Genomic DNA, 24,438 nt, shown 5'->3' on the forward strand with positions numbered 1-24,438 from the left:
ATAACTTTAAGTGTAGCCTCTCTCAGAGAACAAGGCAATTTACCAAAGTGTGACCCAATCTGTGTCTGAGGACAGAGCTGTCTCTGCAGAGATTGTGAAAACAAGGCAATGTTTTCCTTCCACGTGCTTCAACTCAAGGCACCTTATTATAGGAAAGTGGATGGTGTTACTTCGTCATCATCACCCCCCTTTACCTCAGGGAGGGAGACTTAGAGCCGGATTAAGTTTCACCTACAGACACCGCCCTCGATTTCGGGTGTTTTGACGTCATGATTTTTCAGCTTTACCATGGGGCAGAAGCGAAATGCTTTCAGGGGAAACTGTGCTTCAGATTTTGAATGTTGGTCTTTTCCAGGGCCAGCAATGTGGAGGTCAATGGTTTTGCCCAACTGGAGGCCAACGGACGTGTTCGGAGCCGCTAAAGGCAGGCCGGGATTGGCCATGGTCATGGATAGGCTGGGTGTACTCAATGCATTCTTAACGCAGGATATTTTCAACTTAAGACAGGTTTTTCTGGACGTAACCCCATTGAAAGTCAAAGAAGATCCATATGGTTTGCTTTCATTTGAAGTGGGAGTTCCGTTAAGGATCCGGTGTTGCTGTGAGCTGCAGTGTAGGTCACAGACACAGCTCGGATCTGGCGTTGCTGTGGCTGTGGTGTAGGCCGGCAGCTGTAGCTCTGATTTGACCCCTAGCCTGGGAACCTCCATATTCCACGGGTGCAGCCCTAAAAAGGAAAAATAATGATGATGATGATGAAGTGGAAGTTCTATTTTTTTTATTCCCCAGAAGCGTACAGCTTCTCAAATTGTTTATATGCATCCATAAAAATATTTTTCAAATGTTTGTGCTACTTCATATTAAACTATATTTTCCTTAGAGACTCTCTCCCAGTCAGTGCTATCATCAGCCATCTCGCCACATAAGCCAGACTGGGGCATCTCACCACAAGTCCAGCCCCCCCCCCCCCCCGGAGTGGACGCGGGTCCTGCCTCCCATTCTCTCCTGCAGGTTCTCCCAGCTCATCTTCATGCGTTTCCCTCCTGGCTCATCTGTCCTGCATGGCAGAGCAGATGATCTTGCAAAGCTCACGTCTGATGTTGGGAGCCCCTGGTCGAGGGGCTTGGGTGAAGATCACAGTCCATCATCAGACCCACAAAGCTGCGTGCCCGCCCTCCAGCCCCCATTCTGGTCCTGTTTGGCAGCCTCCTCCCCCCACCCCCCTTCTTCACCTTGGATGTGCCTCACCCTGTCACGCTGCAGCATACACTGATGCACTGTGCTCCCTTAACGGTGTCTTTGAGCTTGTCCTTTCCGAAAGCTTCCCTTACCTGCCCGGCATCCCCTGTAACATCACAGTGCTTTCTGAGATCTTCCTGCGGGCATAATTTTACATATCTTTATGTGGTCCATTACTCAAGAAATTAGGGCAATCAGTGAAAGTATAGAAATGGGTTAGGCGGTTAGTCTCTCTAGTAGTTAGTGCTGGAAAGACAGATTCACACGCACATCTTAGAACTCAGCTGTATAGAGCTATCAAGTCCGCCAACAACTGGAAGAATCTGCAGTGGCCATTAAGAGTATACATTTGATGCTAGTTACCTAGTTACCCCGGCTGTGTGCCTAAGAAAATCTTTTGGAACTTGGGGAAACATTGAAGAAAACTATTTAAATATAAAGCAGAAATTTAAATCACATTCGTACATGTGAAAAAGAAGAGTGACATCCAAAGTAATTTCTCTCAGATTTTATTCTCGTTTCTAAGTTTAGAGTATTTAAAGGAAGCCAGTAACTCTCTCCTCACGACTGAAAAAAAGATCTATAAGTTTCGATCAGCAGAATGTTTTACGGTATGATTAGAATGGGGCTCCAAAGAGATGGTGACCCTTGCATAGTCGATGGTTTTATTTTCTTAATTTCCTTTTCAAAGCTATACATCTTTCCTGGAGCATTGTAGCTATGAATCATGGAAGGAAAGAAATGGATTCTGTATTCTTCAACCCTACAATTTGGCAGCGAGAATATTTTTTTCCTAAAAGATGACTCATTTACAGAGACTTTGCATGAACATGGAAAAGACTTACATACTGTCAGAAATCTTGCAGTTGGGGATAGGGTGGGTATTTGGACCTGCTAATAATTGCAAATGGCAAAACTCATGTTGAACAGAATTAAGCAGTCAGGGATCCTGTGACAGCCACAGTTCTGTGAAGAAACATAAAACGTGTGTATTCAGTAAGCCATACAAAAAGCTTAGCATTTTTCCTATTGCTGGGCATTTTTCTTGTTTTAGTGTACCCTGCGATGAGTCAACCAATGTTTCATTTCTTACTCCTCTTGGAAATTGTTCTGCGTTGTAAATATTCCTCCTCGTTAACCTTTATTTTCCTGATTTTTTTTTCATCCGAAGTTGGTTTTTCCGAATTTCATCCAATTTCTTCTGGGGACTTGCCCTGGGATCCCCAGCTTGGATGTGGTTTTGGTTTTTCTTTACTTTGTTGCTAATCATGCTTCCTCTAGCTTCTAAAATAATCTTTGAATTTCTTTATACAACTAAGTTTTCGAGAATGCCTCTCATTGTGCATTAAAAAAGCACCAGGCTGGCTCTCAGACCGTGGGAAGCGTTTATTATTCCTATATTGCAGTCTTCCGAAGACAAAGCAAATGGGGCCATTAGGAAATACACAGAGGCCTTGTTCCCATGTTCAGCCTTAGATCTGCAGGCATGTTGAACAAAAGGCAAGCCAGGGTGTGATGGCCGGACCTGCCCTTCCTCATTCCCTAGAGGTGGCCGTTAAGGCTCCAGCATACGCTTGTGCAGATGTGTCCTATGCTTTATACGCTAGTCACTGAATCTGAAGAAGAGAGAGCAGCTGGCATTTACTGAGATGCTCACGCCTGCCAAACATTTTCACCTGTGAGTCCATGTGTTTCTTTTCAGAAGTGAAGTGGTTATTATTCTCCTGCTTTATGGGAAGAAACTGAGGCTAAACTCGGCAAAATGACTTGGCCAAAGTCCCACAGAAAGTCGAGGGAAGAGTAGAAATTCTTTTCCAATTTTAAAAATCATTGTCTTTCCACTTCACTGCGATGCCTTCCCGGGATTTGGGGTGTGACGACTCTGCCTGAGGTCAGTCACACTGTGAGTCAGAGGTGAGCTGGGAACACTGTCTGGGTCAACTCCACGTTGCTTTAAGCCATTAAAATATGATGCGTCCTCTGGAACAAATGCCACACATCAAGTTACCTCTTCTTCGAAAGGGTGACATGAGCACGGCCACTCTTGATCTTCTATAGAAGATGAACTTTCTGAAAAAAAGTCATAAAGCAGATACGACATTTGGCGTAACTTTAAAAAAAAAAAGTGAAAGAAAATAATCCATGAAATGTGAACTTTGCTGATGACCAACGATTTTGATAAATAGTCTCCATGGTAACTTTCTTTTGAGGAATCTTACGAGCATTCCTTTCCTCTGGGTCTTCAGAATGCTAGACGATTGAAAAGGAATCTGGCAAATGGACTTCCTTGAACCTTTCTAGAATCGTAGTGTCTAACGACCAGGCAGCATTTGCGGACAAGAGGGTGTTTCCATCCGCCCTGTCAACTTCCCAGTGATGTGACTTTGGCCAAGTTACTCAGCTTCTGTGCCTCAGTTTCCTCATCTGAAAATGAGGATAGTGTAGAACCTGCGTTAAAGGGTGGTCATGAGGATTAAGCGAATTAACACATGTCAAGTCCTGAGGCTGGAAGGTGAGAAATACTATGTACACCGCTGCGATGATTATTTCTCCCAATTACAACAGCGTGTTGTTCGGTCAGACTGTCCAGAGGGTGCACACAGGGTTTTGAAGGATCTGAGAAATACCCTAGGCAGTGGCATTGATAGGTCAACGCCACTAGGGGGTTCCTGTTGTGTCTCAGCAGTAAGGAACCCAACTAGTATCCATAAGGATGCGGGTTCAATCCCTGACCTCTCTCAGTGGGTTAAGGATCCAGCACTACTGTGGCTATGGTGTAGGTCGCAGATGTGGCTTGGATCCGGCATTGCTGTGGCTGTGGCTAAAAACTGCAGCTCCAATTCGACCCCTAGCCTGGAAACATCCATATGCCACAGGTGTGACCCTCAAAAGACAAAAAGTAAGCTAACTCTGTGTAGGCGGGTGTGAGCAGTGAACACTGACATGCACTCCCAGGTCCCTCTACTTCCACAGTGGCTGAGGTGAGGACAGTGATAACCAGAGTGGCAGGCACACCAGCTTTCTTCTCACTGACCGTGAGAACGTGAGCCACATGGTGTTACTAAATTTCAGTTTGCTCTTGGAAGCCACCCAAGCAAACATGGTTCTTGGGGCGAGAGATTTTTCACACTTGTGTGCGGCGTGGATGACTTGGAGGTGAATTCTTCCAATGTTTGATTAACAAAAAATGTGGCCAATGCTCTGTTCAAGGCAAAAAATATACAAATAAATGATACCCAGTCCCTCATCTCAAAGGAGCACATAATCCAGTAACAGAGCCAGAGTCACCCCAGGGAGCAAATGGTGGGTTTGAAAAATTCAGGGCTTTTGGTTTTTTGGGGTTTTTTTGTCTTTTGTCCTTTTTAGAGCCGCACCCGCAGCACATGGAGGTTTCCAGGCTAGGGGTCTAATCAGAGCTGTAGCCGCCGGCCTACACCACAGCCACAGCAACGCCAGATCCAAGCCGAATCTGCGACCTACACCATAGCTCGGGGCAATGCTGGATCCTTAACCCACTGAGCAAGGCCGGGGATCGAGCCCACAACCTCATAGTTCCTAGTCAGATTCATTAACCACTGCACCATGATGGGAACTCCTGAAAAATGCAGTTGTTTTGTATGGAGTATGAAAAGGTTGGTTATGAGATGGGTTCATGGGTGAAATAAGATGTTTAAGGATGGGGCCGTGGACTCAAGAGCAACATTTTAGCCTGAGGAGTGCTGGAGAAAGCATAAGGTACATTGTACGAATAACCAAATGAGGTGTGGAGGAAGGGCTGATGGTTGGTGATAGAAATTATGTAGTCCCCCCGCCTTCCCGCAGTGACTGGGAGCATCTTACAAAATGAGAAATGCAAGTGCATGTCAAAGAAAAAACAATAACCTGAGACTGGTCTTTCTGAGACAACCATTATTATTATTGCTATTGTTATTAAAGCTAGCAAAGAATGGTAAAAGGCATATTTGAAAATGGGAGTGGAAAAGCAGGGAATTCTGATGTCTCTAAAATCGCAGCAAAAGGGGGTTCCCTGGTGGCCTAGTGGTTAAGGATCCGGCATCATCAGTGCTGTGGCAGGATTTGATCCCTGGCCCAGGAACTTCCACATGCCATGACACAGCCAAAAATTAAAATAAAATGAAGTGGTGCTCCCGTCGTGGCGCCGCGGTTAACGAATCTGACTAACATCCATGAGGACGCAGGTTCGATCCCTGGCCTTGCTCAGTGGGTTAAGGATCTGGCGTTGCCGTGAGCTGTGCTGTAGGTCGCAGACGCAGCTCGGATCCCACATGGCTGTGGCTGTGGTACAGGCCGGCAGCTACAGCTCTGATTGGACCCCTAGCCTGGGAACCTCCAGATGCCACAGGTGCAGCCCTAAATGGCAAAAATAATAATAATAATAAAGTAAAATAAAGTAAAAGCAGCTAAAAATGTACTGACAAGTGAGCGGGTGAATACAAGATCTATGCAGCTATCTATGAGCAGCCACACAGAAGTGAAGTGTTTAGATTTGAGAACGAATCTGTAACTGGACCCATTAGTGAGGTCTGTTAATAACTATTGATGATAGAAAACTACCCAAACCCACGAGATCCGAGAAAGAAGGAACGTGAATAAGAGGGTAGATGTTGGCAGGTGCCAGGTGGTCCAGCTCATCCCTGGGAAAGCTAGATAAATGTTGAGGACCTGCAGGTTTATTTTGGAGTTTCATTGCCATGAGCTGAGTGAATAGTGAATAGCTGAATAGTTTGCCTCTGTCTGAAAGCGTTGTGCTGTGTTACCAAGGCTCTGGTTTCTGGAGGAGTGTGTAGGGAGCAGTGGAGAGGAAAGGGGCCCTTACTTCAGCAGACAGGTCACAGCCATGCTCCTGGGTCACATCAGGAATGTGATGTGCAGCCCAGAGTCTGTTGCATACGTACCCTGAAGGATGACATTTATCCAGGTGTCGTTTATTCCAGAGCTTAACTCAGGTGGCTTAAAAGTATATTACGTTTGTTTAATCCCGGGAGTTCCCATTGTGGCTCAGTGGTAACAAACCCGACTAGTACCCATGAGGACGTGGATTCGATCCCTGGCCCCACTCAGTGGGTTAAGGATCCAGCGTTGCAGTGAGCTGTGGTGTAGGTCGCAGCCTCAGCTCAGATCCCGAGTTGCTGTGGCTAGGGCACAGGCTGGTGGCTACAGCTCTGATTCAACCCCTTGCCTGGGAACTTCCATATGCCACAGATGCGGCCCTAAAAAGACAAAAAATACAATAAAAGTCTGTAACGTTTGTTTAATCCTCCAATCAGGTGTTTTCTCTTAAATATATATTGAGTATGTTTTTAACGTGCTGAATATTTCTTTTAATTTTTTTTTTTTTTTTTTTTTTTTTTTTTTTGCTTTTTAGGGCCGCACCCATGGCATATGGAGGTTCCCAGGCTAGGGCATGAGTTGGAGGTACAGCTGCAAGCCCACACCACAGCCACAGCAACACCAGATCCGAGCTGTGTCTGTGATCTACACCACAGCTCACAGTAACGCCAGATCCTTAACCCACTGAGCAAGACCAGGAATCGAACCCGCAACCTTATGGTTCCTCATTCCTTTCCGCTGAGCCATGTCAGGAACTCCTAAACATTTCTTTAGGAACTATGAACGTTAGCTCTGTATTTCCCTCCCAGAGCCTTCCTTTTCAGTGAAGCGTTTCTGGAGAATTGTATTGAACAAGAGATATTCAAGGCTTTGTTCCTAAAGACTGAAGGATGTGAATTCCTTATTAAGCATTGGCCACTTTGTTACTTTGGTTTCTTAAACAGTCACTGGGTGAAGTCATAGCTGTAAGAACATGAGAAGGAGTGAATTCTGAAACGGGGGGGCCGCTCTTCATGAACATGTTGAAATATAAATTATTTTTTATTTGCTTTTCTTCAGGGATATCAGGGCGTGGCGGGATCCCCAGGTGTTCCAGGATCCCCAGGAATACAAGTATGTGATCCTTCTGTCCATATTTGAGAGATACCATTTTTAGTGAACCAACAGACATAACTAACAGAATTTTATTCTGCCGTTCATTTAGGGAGCACGCGGACTTCCGGGGTACAGAGGAGAACCAGGGAGAGATGGTGAAAAGGTAAATCCACTCAGACAAAGGTGTGTCTGGTTGTTCCGGTCCCTGAAAGACCAAGGAGACTGTGTGTGGTGACGCTCATTCAGTAGTGATCACCTCCGTGAATTCCAAGACGTGGGCTCAGAATTTGTCCCTGCCCTTGGCTGATCCAGCTCATAGGCTTCCATCACTTGCTCAAGGTGGCTCTGCCAGATGACCCTGGGCAGATGGAACAGGTATTGGCATTGCCCTGGTCCTCTGTTCTCCCTCTTGGTGAAGTTCAATAGGCAGCTCCCTTCTTAGAGGGAAGAGAATTACATGAGCGGAACGTGTTCCACGTTAACCGAAGATGGCCTGATACGCATGTGTCCATCTCAAGGGACACCTACCGCTACGACCCCGCTTCCTGGACCCTGTTCTCCCGCGTGGATTCAGTGAGCCCAGACAACGTTTGTCTTTTCCACTCTTCATTTCCACCGCTCTGAGATTTGCCAAGCTTCCTATTGATGTACATGTCCTTTAAATACGTTCAGTATGGTGGTACCTCCCCATGGATCCAGCCATGTGTCCAGGGAGCTGGTTCACATCCAAAATGCCCATTTGAAGTTGCTCAGATGCCCAAGATGATGAGCTGAATTCCTAAAGCACAGTCTTTATTTCTAAGTTCTTTCAAGGCATTCTGCTGTTTGCTCCTGAGAAAAACATATACTCATTTTCAGGAGTTCCCTGGTGGCTCAATGGGTTAAGGACCCAGCACTGTCACTGCTGCTGTGTCTCTGGTCACTGCTGTGGCATGGGTTCAGTCCCTGGCCCAGAAACTTCAGCATGTCATGGTTACAGCCAAAAACAGACCAACAAACAAACAAAAACCAAAAAAACTGCACTCATTTTCTAGCTATAATCCTCTTAAAATTATTACTTTTTTTTTTCCCACTGTACAGCAAGGGAATCAAGTTATCCTTACATGTATACATTACATTTTCCCCCCACCCTTTGTTCTTTTGCAACATGAGTATCTAGACATAGTTCTCAATGCTACTCAGCAGGATCTCCTTATAAATCTATTCTAAGTTGTGTCTGATAAGCCCAAGTTCACGATCCCTCCCATTCCCTCCCTCTCCCATCAGGCAGCCACAAGTCTGTTTTCCAAGTCCATGATTTTCTTTTCTGTGGAGATGTTCATTTGTGCTGGATATTAGGTTCCAGTTATAAGTGATATCATATGGTATTTGTCTTTGTCTTTCTGGCTCATTTCACTCAGTATGAGATTCTCTAGTTCCATCCATGTTGCTGCAAATGGCATTATGTCATTCTTTTTTATGGCTGAGTAGTATTCCATTGTGTATATATACACCACATCTTCCTAATCCAATCATCTGTCGATGGACATTTGGGTTGTTTCCATGTCCTGGCTATTGTGAATAGTGCTGCAGTGAACATGCGGGTGCATGTGTCTCTTTTAAGTAGAGTTTTGTCCAGATATATGCCCAGATATATGGGATTGCAGGGTCATATGGAAGTTCTATGTGTAGATTTCTAAGGTATCTCCAAACTGTTCTCCATAGTGGCTGTACCAGTTTACATTCCCACCAACAGTGCAGAAGGGTTCCCTTTTCTCCACACCCCCTCCAGCACTTGTTCTTTGTGGATTTATTAATGATGGCCGTTCTGACTGGTGTGAGGTGGTATCTCATGGTAGTTTTGATTTTCATTTCTCTTACAATCAGTGATGTTGAGCATTTTTTCATGTGTTTGCTGGCCGTCTGTATATCTTCCTTGGAGAACAGTCTATTCAGGTCTTGTGCCCATTTTTCCATTGATTGATTGGCTTTTTTGCTGTTGGGGTATATAAATTGCTTATATATTCTAGAGATTAAGCCCTTGTCGGTTGCATCGTTTGAAACTATTTTCTCCCATTCTGAAAGTTTTTTAAATTAGGGTGCACAGCATTCACATCTGAGAAACATTGCCCTGGACTCCATCCACTTCATGTTTGATGGTTGCTGATGCTGGTTGCAGAAAACTGCAGCTGCTGGTGTACCACCTGGGAGTGGCCCTCTGGCCGGTCTCCCCTCATGGATCTGCTGCTTGCAAGCTGTTTGATCTTGGGCACATGACTAGATTCCTTTGAATCTCATTTTCTTCATTGACGCAATGGGGATTTCTTTATGGTTTATTATAAGGATTAAATGAGATCATCTACAGAATGTACTTAGTAGGGTCCCTGATACAAAGTTTTCCTTAAAATAAATGTTTGTTGTTTTGTTGTTCTGTTTACTAGGTAGCGAGGTTGGGATGTCGCATGGGGAGGGCTGGCAGCCGTGGGTCATGGGCAAGACGTGTTAGAGAAGACAGGAGGGTAGTGACCGGAAAAGGAGCAGAGACGATGCTGTCACTCAGGGCAGCCCTGTAATGTGCAGAGAGTTAGGGAAGGCCCAGCAACGGCAGCAGGTGGTCGTTCTGGCCCAAGGGGCACACATCCTCCCACTGGCTCCGGGGCCGTGGCCTCTCTGGATCTTTTTGCCGCTGTCAGTCTCCACCTCCTTTAATCGATGGAGGTGCATCTTAAGAGGTGATACAGAGCAGGTCAGGTTCCCAGGTGTGTGCTCTGGGGATGTCACAAGAGACCCCTGACCTCTTCCAGATGAAGGGGGAATCCATTGGGAGGGTGAATTCCAAATGCCACCTCGCTGCGTCCTAGGATCATGCCATTTCTTTAACATTCACACAACCAGCCTGCTTTGGGGGCAGAGGGAATATATGAATATATATTCATATGAATATATGTATGTATAAATGAATAAATGTATAAATAAATGTATTTAGGAAGGGGTGAACAAATAAACTTACTTATTTTTGCAGTTACTTGGGGTTTTGAGACCAAAAATAAAAGAGGGGCTTTTTATTTGTTCATCATAAAAGACTTGGAGTAAAATACCTAATTTAAAAATAAATAGACTCACAGACATAAAGAACGAATCTGTGGTTGCCAAGGGGGAGAGGGACAGATTGAGAGTTTGGGATTAGTAGAATCAAACTAGTATATATAGGAATTCCCGTCGTGGCGCAGTGGTTAACGAAGCCGACTAGGAACCATGAGGTTGCGGGTTCCATCCCTGGCCTTGCTCAGTGGGTTAAGGATCCGGCATTGCCATGAGCTGCTTTCAATGTAGGTTGCAGACACGGCTCGGATCCCGTGTTGCTGTGGCTCTGGCGTAGGCCGGTGGCTACAGCTCCGATTCAACCCCTAGCCTGGCAACCTCCATGTGCCGCAGGAGCAGCCCAAGAAATAGCAAAAAAGCCAAAAAGCCAAAAAGCCAAAAAAAAAAACAAAAAAAACTAGTATATATAGAATGGATAGGGAGTTATCTGGTAGCCTAGCGGTTAAGGATCTGGTGTGTCACTCTGTGGCACAGATTCAATCCCTGGCCTGAGAATGTCTGCATGTTGTGGGCAGAGCCAAAAAGAATGGTTAAACAGCAAGGTCCTACTTACACAGGGAATCATATTCAATATTCTGTAATAACCATAATGAAAAGAGTCTGTGTGTATGCATTCTTTTTTTTTTCTTTTTTGGCCACCCCACAGCATATGGAATTCCCTGGCCTGGGATCAGATCCAAGCCATGGTCATGACCTAAGCTGCAGCTGTGGCAGCACGGGATCCTTAACCCACTATGCCAGCCAGGGATCAAACCTGCATCCCATCGCTCCCAGGACACCACCAATCCCAATGTGACACAGCGAGAACTCCTGCATTCTTTTTCTCGTACTGTCTTCCATCGTGCCCTGTGATAAGTGATGGGATGTGTAATTCCCTGTGCTCTACAGAAGGACCCCATTGCTCACCCATTCTAAAGGTAACAGTTTGCATCTACTAACCCCACATTCCCAGTCCATCCCACTCCATCCCCCGTGGCAATGACAAGTCTGTTCTCCATGTCCGTGAGCCTATTTCTGTTTTGTAGATAGATTCATTTGTGCCATATCTTAATTTTTTTTTATTTCCCCAATACATTTTTTTTGCTACTGTACAGCATGGTGACCCAGTTACACATACATGTATACATTCTTTTTTCTCACATTATCAGGCTCCATCATAAGTGAATAGACATAGTTCCCAGTGCTACACAGCAGGATCTCATTGTTAATCCATTCCAAATGTGCCCTATTTTAGATTCCAAATTTAAGTTATATTATATGGTATTTGTCTTTCTCTTTCTGACTTACCTCACTTAGTACGAGGATCTCTATTTGCATCCATGTTGGTGCAAATGGCATTATTTCATTCTTTTTTATGTCTGGGTAGTATTCCATTGTGTATCTGTACATCTTAATCTATTCATCTGTCAGTGGACACTTAGGTTTTTTTTCCATGTCTTGGCTGTTGTGACTAGTGCTGCAGTGAACATACAGGTGCATGTATCTTTTTGAATTGCAGGTTTGTCTGGATATATAATCCTGTTAGTTGTATCTTAAACTCACTGCTCTATCGCTTTGGGTCTCTGTGCTATCTTTAAAATAGAAGTGTGTGAATTTTACAAAGCCAGGCATGCTCTTGAATGAGATAAGATGAGGAAGATGTATGTGAATGTGAAGTTCTCTATTTTCAGCCCAGCAGTGATTTCAGTGTTGTTTTCTGAAATTCACTGTTTGGGCGTAAGCTTCAACAGAGTCACTGTGGACCTCAAATCACCATGTGCCACCCCCACATTCCGTCCTCACATCCCACGTGGCTGCAGGAAAATCTTTGCCTGGAGCTACAGGAATCTAGTGAGTTAGTCAAAGGCTTTGTCTCAGTTCGTCCTCCGTAAGACAGTTTCTTTCAGAAACGGGAAGGCTGAAAACATACCGTGGTAACAGTCTTGCCTTGTGTTTGGGGCATGTTTTCCAGGCGTCCCATGTGGCCTTAGGGGGTTTGTTCCACACAGCCCTGTTCTCTATTAGAATCTTTTCCCAGAATAATTTCCATTTTGTGGATTTCCTCTGCAAACTCCCATAGTAGGAGTTTCCACTTAAGATAATTAAAATTACATGCACTTTTTGCTGACTGTAACATTTGTTCCTCGCATATCAAACAATAGACTGTGTATAGATTTTGCATATTTTTCCCCCTGAATTTACAAAATGAAAAGGAGCCCTTATCCACCAAAGAGTTACTCATTTTATAACATGCTTTAAAGCTGTTCCTTGGACTCTAAGAGATACTTTAAGAGGTTCAGAACCCTTCCTCAGCTTCGAGGAAACCTGATGTGTTTAAATCGGAGAAATGTAAGGCTTCGCTAAACCTTAACTTTGGTTACCTGAGATGTAGTTAAGAGTCGTCTGTTTTGTTTCATCTGAGTCTGGAGAAATCATGAAGGTGTCACAAGCTGAGAGTTTTCAGGAAATCTTCATCTACTTTTTATGGAAGGAGTGGTACCCTGTTTGCCTTCTTTCCTACACCCTTTCTCAGAGGCTTTTCTTCTAAAGCAGCACCAGCAGTGCCTCCCACAGTGTCCTCTGGAGCCAGGCTAGACTGACCAGCCCTCCCTTGGGTCCACGTGGTACTGAGCCGTGCATGCATTTCTTCACTTCCTCTGGAGACGCCTCTGCAAAGTCTTGATTGTTTCCTGATCTTCCTCCCTCTTTGCTACGAAGGCCCTGCAATGGATTCAGCATCTCAGTCTATGAGGAAGAACCATTCACTCCATGTCCGGCCTCATTTACTGACCGCTGTGCCCCTTTCTGCCCTGGTGGTGTTTTGTTGTGTTTTGTTTTGTTGTGTCTCTCTCTCTACTAACATCATGGGGAAGCTTAACAACTTTTACTGACTTTTTGACAGACGGCTCCATCTTTTCTTGGTTCTCAACTCTGATGTCTTGTCTTCACTTTGGGTGTGGTCTGCCTCATGGTCATTGGTAAACTATGGCAGTGACCCCATAGGAGGGACTTGGACACCTGCTTTTTTCCTAGGCCTGACTGGCTCAGGGCTGACTCCCCAGCCCCAGGGGAATGCCCATCACTGTGGTAGAGGGGGGACGTTTTAGTAGATTCCCACCATTCCCAGGAAGTCGGGGTGGCCTGGGCCTGTGAGAGGCTTAGTGTTGGTTTTTATCTGAGGGGAGAAGGAGCAAGGTAGGTGTGTAAGGCTTTGATACATTGGGTGCTTGAAGGCATTTGCAGCTGTGTGTACAATGGGTTTTTTTGGTTTTGTTTTTGTTTTTGTCTTTTTGCCTCTTCTAGGGCTGCTTCCCACGGCATATGGAGGTTCCCAGGCTAGGGGTTCAATCGGAGCTGTAGCTGCCGGCCTACACCACAGCCACAGCAACGAGGGGTCCGAGCCACGTCTGCGACCTACGCCACAGCTCACGGCAACGCCAGATCCTTAACCCGCTCAGCGAGGCCAGGGATCAAACCTGCAACCTCATGGTTCCTAGACAGATTTGTTAACCACTGCGCCACAACGGGAACTCCGACAATGTTTTATTTTTAGATGTATTTTGCACGGTCTTATCCTTGTGCGAGCCTTGTCACATGCCATCCTCACAAGAAGTCCTAGCGGGTTGAGGAGTCCCCATTGACATTGCTGTGGCACCAGGTTCAATCCCTGGCCTGGGAACTTCCACATGCTGCAGGCATGGCCACAAAAAAAAGTCCTGTGAAATTAGAAGAGCAAGTCATACACTGAGGCCCTCTTACAAGGATCGGGAGTTGAAATAAAATCTCTTTATCTCCATCCATCTTTCTTTTCACTCTATCTTTCTGCATTGGCCAGAATGTGTGTGTTTTGTTCCTCTTTTGCTTTTTTTTTTTTTTTTTTAAGGCCACACCCATGGCATATGGAAGTTCCCCGGCCAGGGATGGAATCCTAGCTGCAGCTGTGACCTAAAACAGTTCATCAGAGGCACGTTCATCCGCCACAAAATTTTGGAGGCAACCTGTAGAAAATGGATCCGTCTTACTGTGAATCTTGGATTCTCCTTTATTCTCAACTCCTGTAAACTCAGGTGGAACCAAGAGTGGGACCCTTCAAAATAGTTATGTTATTGGAATTTTTCTGGGAGCTCTCAACAGTGTTTACTCTATTTTAGAAAGTGACAGTAGTTTTGTATATGCAGTAAATTGTCGTTAGTCATAGGCAAGACATCAGCTAGGAGAGACTAGGTTAGGCTGCAGTAACAGACACATCCCAAATGCCTCTGCCCTAAAAGAAAAAGATGGTTTGTTTTTTGTTTTTTTGAAAGATTGTGTGGGTTTTATTTATTTTTTATAATGATTTTTATTTTTTCCATTATAGTTGATTCACATGTTCTGTCAATTTTCTGCTGCACAGCAAGGTGACCCAGCCACACATACATGTATACATTCTTTCTTCTCACATTATCATGCTCCATCACAAGTGACCAGACATAGTTCCCAGTGCTATACAGTAGATCCCATTGCTTACCCATTCCAGAGGCAATAGTTTGCATCTATTAACCCCAAATTCCCAGTCCATCCCACTCCCTCCCCCTCCCCCTTGGCAACCACAAGTCTATTCTCCATGTCCATTTTCTTTTCTGTGGAAAGATTCAGTTGTGCCATATATTAGATTCCAGATATAAGTGAAATCATATGGCACTTGTCTTTCTCTTTCTGACTTACTTCACTTAGTGTGAAAGTCTCTAGTTCCATCCAAGTTGCTGCAAATGGCATTATTTTGTCCTTTTTTATCGCTGAGTAGTATTTGATTGTGTATATATACTACATCTTCTTAATCCAGTTGTCTGTCAATGGACATTTAGGTTGTTTCCATGTCTTGGCTATTGTGAAAAGTGCTGCAGTGAACATGCGGGTGCATGTGTCTTTTTCAAGGAAAGTTTTGTCCGGGTATATGCCCAAGAGTGGGATGGCTGGGTCGTATGGTAGTACCAATTTACATTCCCACCAACAGTGCAGGAGGGTTCCCTTTTCTCCACCCCCTCTCCAGCATTTTAAAACAGAGCGGTCTATTGTTCATCAGACTATACCTTGTTAGCAGCAGTGAGGGGTCCTCCGCAGTCCTCCCGTGGAGACAAAGGCTGACAAAAGTTTCACTGTCTAGATTATAACTAATTACGGTAGCAGGTGTATGGAAAATCCATCAGTGGCTCTTCAACCACTTCCACTTGCCCTTCATCAGCCAGAGTGAACTTGGTAAACCGCACCAACTTCAAGCATCAGGAAGTGTGATTGCCCCATATCCTTGGAAGTAGAGAGAATTTGGATATTGATAAATAGTGATCATATTTACTGGGACAAACAGGAGTGAATCAGGAATGGGTTTTTTTTTTTCTCCAAGAGTAAATGTTAAGTGCCAAAGGTGAGAGTTGACTCAAACTCTCTAGGCATTTAGAGGAAAGTTGAAAATTCAAAAAGAAAAGAAACTGCAAACAGAAGATTAATCATAGCTACAGACTGTGGGGGCTGTTCTTATCCAATTTAAGAAATCTCTGGAGTTCCCTTCGTGGCTGAGTGGTTAACAAACCGCACTAATATCCATGAGAGTGCAGGTTCGATCCCTGGGCTCACTCAGTGGGTTAAGGATCGGGCATTGCCACGAGCTGTGGTGTAAGTCGCAGATGCGGCTTGGATCTGGTGTTGCTGTGGCTGTGGTGTAGGCCGGCAGCTCCAGCTCCTATTTGACCCCTAGCCCAGGAACCTCCATATGCCGCAGATGCTGCCCTTAAAAAAAAAAAATCAACTCTAACTTAGGGGTGCTGTGGTTCCTTACTGTCCTTCGTGTGTGTGTGTGTGTGTGTGTGTGTGTGTGTCATCAACAAGACTATAATGAACATCTTTGTTTATATTTCTCAGTAAATTTTTCTGAGCATACCCATAGGAAAATTTCCCATAAATGGAATTGATTATAGAATCAAAGGGTTAACTTCATAGTTAAACTCTGATGCAAATTGCCTATGACTTTCCAGAAAGTGTGTAGGACTGCCACAAGTATGTGAAAACATCTTGCCTCACACTCTTATTGGCACTGGGTCTCATGAAAGTTTCTAATTTTCATCAATATGTGTTACAAATGGTCCTGGTTGGATTTGCACTTCTGTATTAGTGAGTAAGATACGGGACCTTTTCTGTGATTGGGAAAAATATTGTTACCTCCCTGCAATTTGCTTTTTGTTCATATCCTTTTTTTCCTACTGGGCTGTTCATTTTTTTAAAAATTGACTTTTTCATGGACTTGGAGAATAGACTCCTGGTTGCCAGGGGGGAGGGGGAGGGAGCGGGATGGATTGGGAGCTTGGGGTTAATAGATGCAGACTATTGCCTTTGGAATGGATTAGCAATGAGATCCTGCTGTGTGGCACTGGGAACTATGTCTCGTCACTTATGATGGAGCATGATAATGTGAGAAAAAAGAATGTGTACATGTATGCGTAACTGGCTCACCATGCTGTACAGTAGAAAAAAAATTGTATTGGGGAAATAAAATTTTTTTTAATTTTTTAAATTGATTTTTATATGCATGTTATAAATTGTGTGAAAATATTTTTCCTGGCTTATGGAATGTATTTTGATTTGGTTTGGGGAATTTTAGCCATGCAGAAGTATAAATGTTTATATATGTAATTTTTCTCTTTTTCCCTCTCCTTTGTTTGTACCTGAATAGAAAGGTTCAACATGCTAACATTTTGAATATAAGTACTCATGATTTTATTTTTAGAATTTCTATTATTTTATGTTTTAATCTTAAAATTTTTGATATCTAGTAAAGTTAGATGAGCATTTGTATTTTTCCCTTTCTTCTTCTAAAAGGATAACCAGTTATGACAATAGTATTTATGAAATTTCACTTCTTTCTCTGTTTATTTGAAAAACCGTCATTATCACTAAATTTCCATTTGCGCTTGGGTCTGATGTTTTTGGCTTCCCACCCTGTTCCATTTATCTGTCCACATCTTCTCCTCTGCCAAATTGTTTTAATTATTGCCACTTCATAAGATGATTTAATGTTGGCAAGCCTAGTCCTTCCTCATTATTCTTTATGGTCAAAATTTTCCTGGCCGTTCTTGCATGCTTATTTTTCCAGATAAAGCTCAGTATCTTTTCTTCAGCATTTTAGAAATTCCTATTTACATTTCAGTTAGGAGTCCTTTGACTTTATGGATTAATTTTAGACGCACTGACATAATTTAAACACCGAGTTTTCCTATTTCCAGATTATGATTTATCTTTTTTTTTTTTTTGTCTTTTTGCTATTTCTTGGGCCGCTCCCGCGGCATATGGAGGTTCCCAGGCTAGGGGTTGAATCGGAGCTGTAGCCACCGGCCTACGCCAGAGCCACAGCAACGCGGGATCCGAGCCGCGTCTGCAACCTACACCACAGCTCACGGCAACGCCGGATCGCTAACCCACTGAGCAAGGGCAGGGACCGAACCCGCAACCTCATGGTTCCTAGTCGGATTCGTTAACCACTGCGCCACGACGGGAACTCCTGATTTATCTTCCTTTTTTATTTTTTGTTTTATTGAAACTCAATAGAAGAGTATTAAAAATTTTTGATATTGGGTCTCAACATTACCTAGGTTTGTATGTAGGGATTTTTAACCTCTTTTGTTCCTATTATAAATGGAATTTTTCTTTAATATATTTTATATTGGTTATTGTTTAATTTTTTAAATGGCAATTAACTGATATCTATTATTTTAGGGTATTAGGTATATTGGCTTATTAGATGTATAATCATAAAAAAAAAGATAATTTGAGGACCTCTTATCCTAAGTGGGTTTTTCCTCCAATTGCAGAGCTTGGGTGTACCAGTATACAGTTACTTTACTTTGAGTGTAAAGGTGTACAGTTATGTCACCCCCTAGATTTTCTCTGATTGTTAGTGTATTATTCTGTGCTTAACACATAGCACCCTTCAAGCTGCCTGTCCATTGATCTTTATTTCAAAAATCTGTATATGTGGCCAGCATTGTTTGACAGTGAAATTTAAGTGTTAATAAAATGGTATGCCCATTAAAAAGAGGTAATTTGTTTTCCACCTTCTAGGTTTTACCTCTTGTATTTTTTTTTTTTTTTTTTGTCTTTTTTTTTTTTGCTATTTCTTGGGCCGCTCCCGCGGCATATAGAGGTTCCCAGGCTAGGGGTCCAATCGGAGCTGTAGTCTCCGGCCTATGCCGGAGGCACAGCAACACGGGATCCGAGCCACGTCTGCAACCTACAGCACAGCTCACGGCAACGCCAGATCGTTAACCCACTGAGCAAGCGCAGGGACCGAACCCTCAACCTCATGGTTCCTAGTCTGATTCGTTAACCACTGCGCCACGACGGGAACTCCCTACCTCTCGTATTTTTATATCTTATCTAAATTCATGGGCTAGTCAACACTGGCTAGAAATATACCAAAAACAGTAGAGCTACCGGGCAACTTTGCTTTAAAGTTTCCAACAGTCACAGTCTCTTTTAGTCCAGGTCGGTGGCGCTTTTGGTAGACTAATCCTCCCAGCATCAGATGTGTATTTGTAGTTTTAGCAATTCTCAGCATGTCTGAATTCCATAAAATAGTTCCTTGTCAAATACAGCCACTAACCAATCAATCCATGATGCCAACATTGGTTTCTCAGTTCTTTAGCTATAAATTTATCTGATGCATTATTTGCCTTTGCTCTGGCGTAGGCCCGTGGCTACAGCTCCAATTAGACCCCTAGCCTGGGATCCCCTCCATATGCCACGGGAACGGCCCTAGAAAAGGCAAAAAAAAGACAAAAAAAAAAGAGTGCATCTTAGTCTACCTGGCCTTCAGCTGCTCATCTCAGTGTAGCCTGAGTTACTGCAAGTTGTTCTCACACCTTTAATTTATAAGATAGGGCTGGAAGCTGGAACGTGGCAGTAACCACATGGTTTAGGGGATTGAAATCAGACTGATAATGGCGGTGTAGCATGGAAAGACTTGCCTTTGAAGGATTCTATGCCTTAAATCACTGTGTTACTCTTTAAAACACATAGCTAAATGAACTTTATTAAAATTGGGATTTTTAAGAATTACATCATAGGTACCCAGTCACATCCTCTCCTCTCTGTACTGGACAAACTGAGACTATAATGAATTGTATGTCATGTCTCAATTTGCCTAAATAAAAGTGAATCGACCCAAACCTTGTGGTGCCGACCATTGGTCTTAACCATGTCTTCACACTTTGTGTATCAGATTTCGAAGCTAAGACAAGACCGTCTGGTGTTTCCTACAGAAATAGGTCTTAAAACCGTGTCCACTAGATAGCTAGCTGCTGGAGTTCCCTGGTGGCTCAGTAGGTTAAGGACCAGCATTTTCACTGCTGTGGTACGGGTTCGGTCTCTGGCCTGGGAACTTCCACATGCTGCAATTAATAAATAAATAAATAGCTGTTGGACTTTTCTCCATCTGTCTCCTTTTGGGTGTCACTTACGGCCTTTCCCTTCCATAGATGCCTCTGAAGAGGTACCTCCTCTAAACAGTTTCCTGGGATGGGCACTTGGGGAAGAGCTCCACCGAATCCTATAGGGCTCTGAGGCTTTGAGCGCAGGGTCTGTCCTCATTGGGCTGGGTGACTCTCTCCAGAGAGTGTTGGCTTTGAACTATTTCTCTTAAGTCCCAGGTCCTGCCACTGTAAGAGCCTGAGCCTGTTTAGGCTAGACGTCTGCTCTCTACGGGTGGGGTCAGGATTGCTGACGAGACTCCCCCTGGCCCCAAATGCCTCCCTTCTCTGATCATAAATGAAGAGTAGTCTTTCAGGGTTAAGTTTTGATGTAGATGTGCATCTAACTGTGTGCAGATTTATCTATTTATTTCTGATGGATTTTGATAAGAATGAGGTTGAAGAATGTATGTTGAGGAGTTCCCATCATGGCTCCCGGTAATGAGCCTGGCTAGTATCCATAAGGATGTGGGTTCAATCCCTGGCCTTGTTCAGTGGGCTGGCAGCTGCAGCTCCAATCCATTGGACCCCTAGCTTGGGAACTTCCATATGCCTCAGATGTGACCCTAAAATGTAAGAAAAAAAAAAAAAAAAGAATGTGTGTTGATATTTTTTTAGGCTGAAATGTGTTTTCTTTAATAATTTTAGTTTCATTTGCAGGGTGACCGTGGACTTCCTGGTTTTCCTGGACTTCATGGAATGCCAGGCTCAAAGGTGGAAAAAATCTGTTCTCTTGAAAATTAGGCCATGCCACTTTTAATTTAAAATTGAAAGTACTTTGTGTTACAAATATATTATTATGAATAAATGTGCATATATAAATTAAAGTATATTGAAATAAATGATTGGACTAAGATTAATGTCTAGTTTACATAGTGCTTTTACAAATTTCCTTTGAAGTTTTCAGTCATAAGTCTTATAGTATTTAAAAATTGGTGAGTAAGTTTCACTATATATAAATTCTCTTACCTATCAGCCTTTTACTGTAAGGCCCTTTTATAGTAACAAATGTCCTTATTTTTCCTTGTTTTATTTATAAAGCTTGGGTATAGGACTTTTGTAAACAAACTTTAAATTATTTTATTTCCATTTTATTTTGATGTTGGCATATTAAACTCTGTTGTTTATAATTGGTATTATTTTTTCCTTATATATAAAAGAAATATTAGTATTTCTCTAAAATTCAGGATTTACATTTTGTCTTTTAGGGTGAAATGGGCCCCAAAGGAGATAAAGGATCACCTGGATTTTATGGCAAAAAGGAAAGTATAGATCACAAAATAAAGTATCCATATTGTAATTTCAGTGTAATGGAAATAGAAAATTTGAATTTCACACCCAGCCCACCACTAGAGCAATTAGCTCTGTTCACCTTTCTCAGGGGATTTATTCAGAATAATGAAAAACTGGAAGAAGGCATGTATTCTATAAGAATACTTTGTGTCCTTGGAGTTCCCGTCGTGGCGCAGCAGAAACAAATCTGACTAGGAACCATGAGGTTGTGGGTTCGATCCCTGGCCTTGCTCGGTGGGTTAAGAATCTGGCATTGCCATGAACTGTGGTGTAGGTTGCAGACGTGGCTCGGATCTGGCATTGCTGTGGCTGTGGTGTAGGCCGGCAGCTGTAGCTCTTATTCGACTCCTAGCCTGGGAACTTCTGTATGCCACAGGTGCAGCCCTAAAAGGACAAGACAAAAAAAAAAAAAAAAAAAAAAAAAAAAGAATACTTTGTGTTCTTGATCCATCTGAACTTTAAAAATATTTACATAGATTTCCCATTGTAGCTCAGTGGGTTAAGAACTTGACCGAGGGTCTATGGGGATGCAGGTTTGATCCCTGACCTCACTCAGTGGGTTAAGGATCTAGCATTGCCATGAGCTATGTTGCAGGTTGCAGACATGGCTTGGATCTGGCGTTGCTGTGGCTGGGATGTAGGTCGCAGACGCAGCTCGGATCCTGCGTGCTGTTGTGTAGGCTGGCAGCTGCAGCTCCAATTTAACCCCTAGCCTGGGAACTTCCATGTGCCGCAGGTGTGGCCCTAAAAATAAGAAAAAATTTACAGAGAGAGACCCCTTGGAAGTGTAACATTCAATCATGTGTCCATTGAAAATCCTGTTTTTTCACATTGAAGAGAATTATATTCTCTCTGTATTTAATATGCATTTAAGATACACACTACTTTTTTTTTTTTTTTTTGGCTGCATCCATAGCATCAAACGTGCACCACAGCAGCAACCAGAGCCACGGCAGTGACACCACCAGATCCTTACCCCGCTGAGCCACCAGGGGACTCCAAGATACACTTTGCTTTTTGATTTTTCCAAGATTGTTTCTGTGGTTAGGTGCCTTATAATTTTGCATCCACCTTATTCCAGGGTCTTGTTGTATCCTGGTAAGATAATATCTTGCCAAAAGCCACAGGGCCAACACAAGCTATGGTTCCATGAATTCTATCGCTACATAAGGAAGTTAACTTACTTTCCTGTTTAAGTTTGAGTTGGAATTTCAAACCATTACTGTAAGGATTGTTTTTAAGTGTTTGTTTTTAATACAGGGTGCGAAAGGTGAAAAGGGGACTGTTGGTTTTCCTGGCCTTCCTGGACGTGCTGTGAGTTTGATAGAAAAGTTCTTAAGTATTTTACTTTAAATAAAATTTGTCCTATACTATTTTCCTTTAAAAAGAAAAATTAGTGCCAAAAAATATGAAAATGCATGTATTTACTTTTCAGGGAGAACCAGGAAGACATGGAAAGGATGGATTAATGGGTAGCCCTGGTTATAAGGTATTTACAAAAAAACTCAAATCCAATGACTTTTTCTTTTTTTAATTTTTTATTATAGTTGATTTATAATGTTCTGTCAATTTCTGCTGTACAGCACAGTGACCCAGTCACACATATATATACATTCTCTCCCTCATACTATCTTCCATCATGTTCCATCACAAATGATGGGAAATAGTTCCCTGTGCTATATCAGTAACTTTTTCTAACTAGCTGTATGTTCTTTGTCAAATTCTTTGATCTTCAGTTTTCTCGGCTTCAGAAATGGAGTAAAAGTTACTTACCACTTGGAATGGTAGAGACTAAAATAAGGGAATAAGTGTTTAATAAGGAGTTATTTATTTGCCTATTTTTTTTTTAATTTGAACATAGCTTTAAGATCCCTTTTGAGCTTTTTTTTTTTTTTAAAGCAAAAAGACCACTTTTTTGGGAGTTTCCGTCGTGGCGTGGTGAAAATGAATCCCACTAGGAACCGTGAGGATGCGGGTTCGATCCCCGGCCTTGAGCAGAGGCTTAAGGATCCAGCATTGCTCTGAGCTGTGGTGTAGGTCACAGACTCGGCTCGGATCCTGCGTTGCTGTGGCTGTGGTGTAGGCCAGCAGCTACAGCTCTGATTAGACCCCTAGCCTGGGAACTTCCGTATGCCTTGGCTATGGCCCTAAAAAACAAAAAGGCCATTTTTTTAAGGTATGATTGACATACAAAAAGATGCACATATTTAATGTATACACCTTGGTGCGTACTGCACTGAGCGCAAGTGGTGACAGTGGGATCCTTGCCTTGTTCACAATCTTAGAGGAAAAGCTTTTCACCATTGAGTGTGATGTTAGCTCTGGTCTTCATTGTGTTGAGGTAAGTTTTTTCTGTATCTCACTTGTTGAGAGGTTTTATCCTGAAATGGTGTTGAACTTTGTCAGATGCTTTTTTCTGCATCTATTGAGATGATTGTGTGATTCTTATCTTCATTCTATTGGTGGTATCTTGTGGTATATCACATTGATTTGCATATATTGAACCATCTTTGCATCCCAGGGATGACTCCCACTGGATCATGGTATATGATCCTTTTAACATGCTGTTGAATTCAGTTTGCTGATGTTTGCTGAGGATTTTTGCATGTTTGGTCATCAAGTGTATTGGTCTGTAGTTTTCTTGCAGTGTTTTGTCTGGCTTTAGTATCAGGCTGATACCAGCCTCACAAAATGAGTTGGGAAGTGTTCTCTCTTCTTGTATTTTTTGGAAGATTTTAGGAAGAATTGGCATTAATTATTTAAAAGTTTGGTAGACATATGATATCACTTATAACTGGAATCTAATATCCAGCACAAATGAACATCTCCTCAGAAAAGAAAATCATGGACTTGGAGAAGAGACTTGTGGCTGCCTGATGGGAGGGGGAGGGAGTGGGAGGGATCGGGAGTTTGGGCTTATCAGACACAACTTAGAATAGATTTACAAGGAGATCCTGCTGAGTAGCATTGAGAACTTTGTCTAGATACTCATGTTGCAACAGAACAAAGGGTGGGGGAAAAATGTAATTGTAATGTATACATGTAAGGATAACCTGACCCCCTTGCTGTACAGTGGGAAATTTTTTAAAAATTATTTAAAAAATAAAAAATAAATTAAAAAAAAAAAGTTTGGTAGAATATACCTGTGAAGTCATCTGGTCTTGGGACTTTCCTTCTTTATTGGGAGTGATTTTTGATTACTTCTACAATCTCTTTTATTTGTCATTCATTGGTCTAATCAGCCTTCCTATTTTTTCTGAATTCAGTCTTGGTAGATTGTTCATTTCTAGGAGTTTATTCCTTCTAATTTATCCAATTTGTTGGCATGGAATTCGTAACAGTCTCTTTGATCTTTTTTTTTTTTCAATTTATGGGACATCAATTGTAATATCTTTCTTGTGTTTCT

At 42.8% G+C, this 24,438-nt stretch overlaps 1 protein-coding gene across 2 annotated transcripts in view; it reads left to right on the forward strand.

Moving 5' to 3' along the window:
* Nucleotides 1-24,438, forward strand: part of COL21A1 (collagen type XXI alpha 1 chain) — a 194,189-nt gene that overhangs the window by 100,011 nt on the left and 69,740 nt on the right. For both annotated transcript variants that reach the window (XM_013977769.1, XM_021098588.1), the window contains 6 exons: nucleotides 7,150-7,203; nucleotides 7,295-7,348; nucleotides 20,400-20,453; nucleotides 20,948-21,001; nucleotides 22,293-22,346; nucleotides 22,468-22,521. In XM_013977769.1, coding sequence (XP_013833223.1) covers nucleotides 7,150-7,203; nucleotides 7,295-7,348; nucleotides 20,400-20,453; nucleotides 20,948-21,001; nucleotides 22,293-22,346; nucleotides 22,468-22,521 — 324 coding nt within the window. The remainder of the gene's footprint in view (nucleotides 1-7,149; nucleotides 7,204-7,294; nucleotides 7,349-20,399; nucleotides 20,454-20,947; nucleotides 21,002-22,292; nucleotides 22,347-22,467; nucleotides 22,522-24,438) is intronic.

This window comes from Sus scrofa, chromosome 7 (genome assembly GCF_000003025.6).
Source record: "Sus scrofa isolate TJ Tabasco breed Duroc chromosome 7, Sscrofa11.1, whole genome shotgun sequence".
NCBI classification, from domain to species: domain Eukaryota; kingdom Metazoa; phylum Chordata; class Mammalia; order Artiodactyla; family Suidae; genus Sus; species Sus scrofa.